General features: G+C 35.7%; 1 protein-coding gene across 1 annotated transcript; it reads left to right on the forward strand.

The window, feature by feature from the left end:
- The first annotated feature begins 1,084 nt into the window (after nt 1-1,084).
- LOC141640805 (uncharacterized) lies at nt 1,085-1,678 on the forward strand. Its single transcript, XM_074449486.1, has one exon. It carries the CDS (start codon nt 1,085-1,087, stop codon nt 1,676-1,678), a length of 594 nt encoding a protein of 197 aa, XP_074305587.1.
- Nucleotides 1,679-7,673: the final 5,995 nt, after the last annotated feature.

Here is a 7,673-nt window from a genome sequence, read left to right on the forward strand (position 1 = left end):
CAATATGTTACATAAACTCATATTTATTTTCAAGTTAATTATCCTAACTCACTTAGGACTCAAAATTTAGTCTTCACTAACACTTTGACAATAATTCAACTTGATTTGACAACATTGTTCATTATGGACTTAAAATTACAATTTTATAACATAAACTTAAAATTAAATCAAAATAATTTCAAATAATTTAAAATTTTGAAATTAAAACTTATGAACATTCTAGAAAAATACCATGACTCTCATAATGTTTAATACTTAGGTTAAATATTTCGAAAAATTATCGAGAAAAACAATGTTGCGGTTTATCGGTTTTAACAAATATGACCATTAAAATATGAGAAAATTTATTTTCATAAACTTTTCACTTTTAGATCTGAAATATATGCTAAAATGCAATATGTGACATTTTTCTTTAGTCATGAAGTATGTTTTAGCATTATAACTAATTATAGTCACTATTTATGTGATTTTTCATCAAAAATTCATAAATCATGCAAAAGGATTTCACTATAGCCAAAAATTTTACACACATCTTATATAATTGCATATGACAACAGACTAAAATTTCATGATTAAATTCGAAATATAACTCATATTAACCTATTTACCCATTTAAATACGATTTTAACTTATAAAATTCATATTTCGAGCAAAACAACTTATTTTAACATGAAAATTTACAGGCCATCAGTATGTATTACATGTGAAAACCTACCCAAAAACAACTGGAAAATTCGAAGTTTAAGTAATTTTCGTTCAAAAATGACATTTATATATACAAAATCACATTTTTATGGCATGGTCAGGAAACAAAAGAGACCCCTGCACTGGTGTCTTGGAAACAGATTTGTAAACCCAGGAGGAAAGGTGGGTTGGGTTTAAAGAACTTGCATCATTGGAATGTTGCCTTGATTGGCGAATATGTTTGGTGGGTTGAGAATCGAAGAAGACTGATCACTTGTGGGTTAAATGGGTGAACTCCATTTATATAAAGCATTCTACCTGGATTGATTATGAACCTACCCTCACTACAAGCTGGTCATGGCGGAGTATTTGTGCAGTTAAAAATCAACTTAAACCTTGGATGTTTGAGGATCAGTGGAGACAAACCAATTGTGATTACACTGTCAAGGTGGGTTATAATTGGATTGTTGATGATGGCATTGATGTCACTTGGTACCCTTGGATAAAGAACAGATTGCTTCTACCTAAACATAATTTCTTTATCTGTTTGGTGGCTCACAATAGACTCCTTAGCCAGGACAGATTAGTAAGGATGCAGATTGCTACCTGCAACAGATGCCTGCTCTGTGATGATGGAGAAGAGAACATTGACCATTTGTTTTTCCAGTGCTCATACAGTCAGCAGTGTGTGAGATTGATAGAGGATTGGCTGCAGATTTGTCTACCTTTGCAAGGAATTATTGATTGGTGGCTGCACCTCAGGGAACGCTCCCTTCTGAAGAAACAGGTGGTGGCTACAGCAATAGCACAGCTCATGTATCTAATTTGGCATGCTAGGAATAGGTGCAGATTAGAGTATGTTCTTCCTTCCCCTGCTAGTCTGTTTAAACAGGTGAAGGAGACTTTGTTGATTAATTTGAGAGGTAGAAAACTTGTAATAGGTGCAAATGCAACTAGGGAGTGGATAAATTGTGTGTGCCCGAATTGTATCTAACTTGAGGGATGATTACCTCTTGTTAACTCTTGTATGATGGGATTTTATTAATATATAAACTTACCTTTCCCCAAAAAAAATCATATTTTTATGTCATAAATTAACAAAATGAACAATATAATCCATAAATGAACCAAAATATCCCAAATACATTTTAGGACCAGAAACTTTAACATGCAAAGTGATTTCGTGATATATCATAATAAACACAAAATTACAAGTTTTGTTTGTTAATAAGATTAACTCGGAAAAACAATAAACCGATTTGCATGCAAACAACCTAAGGCTCATGATACCACTTGTTAGGATTCATTAATTCCATTTCTATACATTTCATACAAATGTGATTATTTAGTCATAAAATAATAAATAGATTTTATACATGCAAACTAAAAACAAGATTAGAGAAGAAATCGTCAATCTTACTTTGGAATTTCGGATCAAAAGGGGACCAACAAATTCACCTATTTGTTAGTTCTTGAGCTTCCTTATAATGGATAAACAAAGGTTCAAATTAGAACCTCTCCCAAAAGCTTATACCCAAGGTGTTACTCTTAATAATTAATAATATTATGAACTAGTAATATTATTAATCTAGCTTAAAAATTTGACCCTAAATATTATTTTTGGTCTCTTGTTATTCGGCCAAGAGAGGAGAGAAATTGGAGTATTTTCTTTCTTTAACTTCTCTTAAGTTTTGTAGTGAATGAAAAAAAATGAAAAATTACACTAGTGAAAAGTGTTGTAGTGTAGTGTAATTATAGAGCAAAACCCCTTGGCTTTCTCCTTTCTCTAAAACCGGGTGGGGTGGGTTTTTAGAGCCAATGCACGGCCTTTCCTTTTACCCATAAATTATAGGTATGTAAGACTAGGTTTTTAGTTTGATGATTGCTATTTTAAATAAAATATAAAGCACACTTCAAACCCTAAAACCACCCTATTTTTCGGTACATATCATGTAAAATGGAAAGTCCATTTTACACATTATTTTGTCAATTTGTCAAATGTCACATGTTACTTGTCATGTGAAATTGTAATGTATTTTTAACATATTAAAAATCAACATACTCATAAAATATGTCATATACAAAATCGACTAGTAATTCGTAATTACTTGTACCAAAACGGTTTCTCGTATTATAGATTACAACGTCTTGTATTTATAATAAATTATTCATTCAATTTCAATTGTTTCGTAAACAATAATTTTATCTAAGTAATAAAACAATTTGATTACTTAGTCCGTGTCTTATTTAATCGAATTACAATAAGACACGTCAATTATACTCACAAAATCATCCGTCAATTTCAAGCAACTTAATCAATCCGTATCTACATACGATTAATTAAATAATCAATTAAGAGCGTCACTCTTTAGGTATGACCTAAGGGGCTCAACTGATCACCACCGTCGCACGACAGTAATGTCAAACTCTAGTCAGCCAATCATTACCGATATGTGTGGACCAGTTGACTGTAAAATATTACTTCCCACATGTATTCTTAAATATGAGATTTAAACATGTGATCATCATGATCGACAGTTGTGATCGCATTATTGTCGGAGGACACTTATTCCAACAATTTTAACCCCTTTTATTTTATTTACCATTTTCTCATTTGTTTACATTTGTAAATATATCAGTCATAATTCATAATCAAGCGACTTTTTCATTTTCTCGAGGATTTCGCTTTATCCTTTGTTCTTTATACCATGTCGGTTTAATCCGAGTACGGTGATAAATATCGACTAATTACAAATAAATGAACTTAACATAATTAGTTCATATCAAATATTTTACATTTTTATTTGTAAACTATACTTTTCAAACTTGCAAATCCGACGACGGATATAACTAATATAATAGTAATTATTCTGAGTCATACAAACAATACTTTCAAATAAGAACACAAAAGCGGTCTTTAACGACCTTTTAGAACGTTTTTTCATAACCTTATTAACAGCCAGGAGACGCCCCTTGGGTCGTCGTCTGACTCGCGCCCCAAGAGGCCGTCTGCTTTCTTATTTAAAAACCTGGGCAGAACCCTTCCCTCGCCAATAGGCTCGCGCCCCAATGGGGCTCCCTGGCACTGTTATGCTTCATTTTGATAATTGTCTAGGACGATCCCGATTACGGTTAATCCGAATACATGATGGATCAGATTCACAAGCTTACGTTTTTACACTTTGTCATTTGAAACACACTTTTTCAAATAAATGGATCATGTTAAGCATCATGACCCGAATTTGGTAAATGGATGTTTAATTTCCTTTTTCACATACAAATCAATCTAAATCAAAGTTCGACATCAATTTCATACTATGTGGATAAACAAACCGACTTAGCAAATTCTCACATGTTAGTTTAAGCTTTTGGATGTGCATTCATGCATTTACACCGTTTTATCAACTTTTGCACTTAAACAACCATGATCGATCAGTAGAGGCCGCTAACGCGGGCGAGATTGGGTGTCCGATTAAAGGGTTTCCCAATACGTACCTTCACCCCTTACTCAGAACCTTTGGATAGTGGATGGCCTTATCTAGGGCGTACGAGAGTCATTTTAGGCATAGAATGCTAAAAGGGGGGACGAGTCCTTATCTTTAGTACCTATGTCAAACACCGCTTTTTGCTTTGATTGACCTAGGTATAAAGTGGATTAGAACGGGTTCCAAGCATCCCACAAATGCTTGGTGGCGACTCCGAACATCTCTGCATCGTTTCGAGACCTTTACCGAGACGAAACCGACCGATCTAAAGCGATCCGTGATGTGACCATAATTAGCGCATATTTAGCCCCCGAATTAGCCTTGTTCCCATACTTTTTAGTGCATATTTGGGTCATTTCTTATCTTTAGTTCTTTGTTTTGCATATTCTTTGAGATTTTGATCCCTTGGTAGGAAAGGAGTAAGAATCTTGCATTTTCATGTCAAAACGAGACTAAATTGATCGAATTCAATGACCAAGCATCAAGGAGAGACAAGATTAGAAGGCCTTTGTACATATTATAATAGAAGAGCAATGTTGAGGAAGGATCCTTGAGTCCCCAAGGAAATCCCCAAGGAATTTATGAAGAAAAGGGAAGAAAAGAAGAAGATGTCTTGCTGAGTGACAATCCGTGCGGATTGTCCCCAATCCGGCCGTCCCACAGCTGCACAATCCGTGCGGCTTTGCTCTAATCCGCTCGGATTCCACCTGCACAATCCGTCCGGATTCCCTCGAATCCGCTCGGACCCCATCACCAGAATCCGCCCGTCCCGACCTTATTCCGCCCGGATTCCAGCACATCGTGATTTCCTCTTCTCCAAGCTACGAAGAAAGAAGCCCTTTCTTCGAAAAATACCGGCTCCTCCTTGCTCAATCTAAAAAGTGTAATTACTAGTTTAGTCCTTAGTTAACCCTAATGCATCCTCCCTAATTTCCACTATAAATACCCCATTAGTCTAATTAGAGGAGCATGTTCTTCTTATCAATAATTAGAGTAGTTAATATCAATCAAATCTCTCTTTAGTATTGTAATCAACAATTAATCAAGTTCTAATACAAGTTTTATTTCCTTAATCTCTCTTTTGTTCATCCTTTATTTTGGGTAATTGAAGATTATTTGGGTTATTGTTGGGAGATTGACAACCTCTTAATCAAGCATTCAAGTACTTCTTTTATTTTTGCTTTATTATTGGAATCATTAGTAGGTATAATTCTCTTAATCCTTTTTTAATTATTGTTAATTACTTTCATTTATTCATCATGTTTCATATTGTTGGTATGATTGACAACCTTGCTAGCATGATCAACATGATAATGAGTGAGTAGTCTCTTAGCTAGGGTTAATGGGTGATTAGGGGAAACCAACATGGGGAATGATTCATGCTTAAATTAATATGCTTTCATGTTTTATTTGCTTGCTTGTTTTGATCTCAACTCATGCACATGTTATATTTGATGAAATGCTAAGCCTATGAATCCTTGCATTTACTATCATCTTCTATCTTTTCAATGAGACTTGTTAGAAATAACCCAACTCGAGTCTCATTAGACCATGCATGTTGTTGAGTAGGGAAGATTAAGTCGACTTGTAGGTGTTGTACAATCTAATCGATTCGGCTCCGGGACCCAAACTTTCCTAGGATTGTAAGATATAACCCAACTCAATCCATCACAACAATAATTGCTTGCTTATAATTTGAGAACATGTTTGTATGATCAATTCCCCTGATTCCCCTATGATCCCATGACACCCTAGTGCTTTTAATCAATTATTTACACCCCTTTAATTCATCTTGCTTGTTTATTTTCATTGCTATTTTAGTTTAGTGACCTTCTACATCAACCCAATTTGTGACACCCCTTAGACACCACTAGTTGCAATAGAAATCTCATTTCAACTCCCGTCCCTTGGGATCCGACCTATACTTGCCTCTTTACTAATTGTAGAGTTGTTTGTGAAGTTATAAATTGTGTTTTGATTCGACCGTGACCCAACGACCACATCTTTAATTGTGAACACGAAACGGACCCGATCAAAAATGGCGCCGTTGCCGGGGACGGTGTTTGTTTGATTTAGATTTCTTTCTATTTTTATTAGTTGTGTCTTTCTTCGCCTTGGGGAAGTAAAACTCCTCAAGGTTTGCTCTAATTGTTTTCGAGTTGTTTGATATTTTGCGAGATGGATTTCATAGATTGTTTTGTAGAGGACCACTTGAGTATACCTTACTTCAAGGATCCCATGCAAGCATTGGAAGCCTTGGAAGCAAGTGAGGCTAAGAGCATGTATTGGGAGTTGGAGGTGGATCTCTTTGAGGCCGCTCTAGCTAACAAGGAACTTACTCATGCACAATTCGAATTGGTGCATAATATTCTAGTGGAAGCATGTCAACCCATAGAGGATGAGCAATCCATCCTAGAGGATATTTTACAAGCTCAAGAGCAAGAGGAACCCATCATGGGATTTGAATATGATGAGGTTGATGAAAGTGAAGTTGAGTATGCTATGAGAATGGAATGTCTAATGGAGATGGAGCAAATTCTCAATGAAACTCCAAAGGAGGAAAGTAAGGTACCAACTCCTACTTTGAAACCCCTTCCCCCAAATTTGAAATATGCTTACCTTGATGAATCAAAGACCAAACCCGTGATTGTTAATGATAGACTTGATGATGACCAATTGGGAAAATTGCTTGATGTGTTGAAACAACATGAGAAGGCTATAGGTTATAGTCTAGATGACCTTAAGGGGATAAGTCCCAACTTTTGCATGCATAGAATTCATTTAGAGGAAGACCATAGACCTACCATTCAACGCCAAAGAAGATTGAACCCCCACATGCAAGAAGTTGTCAAGGGAGAAGTCATGAAATTACTTGATGCGGGAATCATATATCCCATATCGGATTCTTTGTGGGTTAGCCCCGTCCAAGTGGTACGTAAGAAAGGAGGTACTACGGTAGTGACAAATGAAAAAAAATGAATTAATACCAACAAGAATGATCACCGGTTGGCGTATGTGCATTGACTATCCGAAATTAAACTCCACAACAAGAAAAGATCACTTCCCCTTACCATTCATTGACCAAATGCTTGAGAGGTTAGCCTCCAACAAATTCTTTTGTTACCTTGACGGGTACTCGGGATTCTTCCAAATCCCTATACACTCGGATGACCAACATAACACCACCTTCACATGCCCTTATGGCACTTTTGCATATAGGAGGATGCCTTTTGGCTTATGTAATGCCCCCGCCACTTTCCAAAGATGCATGATGAGTGTCTTCTCCGATTACTTAGAGACCATAATGGAAGTTTTTATGGATGATTTTAGTGTTTATGGAAAGGACTTTGACTCATGTTTTCATAATCTTTCTCTTGTGTTGCAAAAGTGTGAAGATGTTAGTCTTGTTTTAAATTGGGAAAAGTGTCACTTCATGGTCAATGAAGGAATTGTTTTGGGTCATTTAATTTCGGAAAAGGGTATCGAGGTCGATAAAGCTAAAGT

The sequence above is a fragment of the Silene latifolia genome, chromosome 2 (assembly GCF_048544455.1).
Source record: "Silene latifolia isolate original U9 population chromosome 2, ASM4854445v1, whole genome shotgun sequence".
NCBI lineage: Eukaryota > Viridiplantae > Streptophyta > Magnoliopsida > Caryophyllales > Caryophyllaceae > Silene > Silene latifolia.

Coding starts and splice junctions, on each gene's coding strand:
- LOC141640805 (XM_074449486.1), top strand. CDS start 1,085: ATGTTTGAGGATCAGTGGAGACAAACCAATTGTGATTACACTGTCAAG.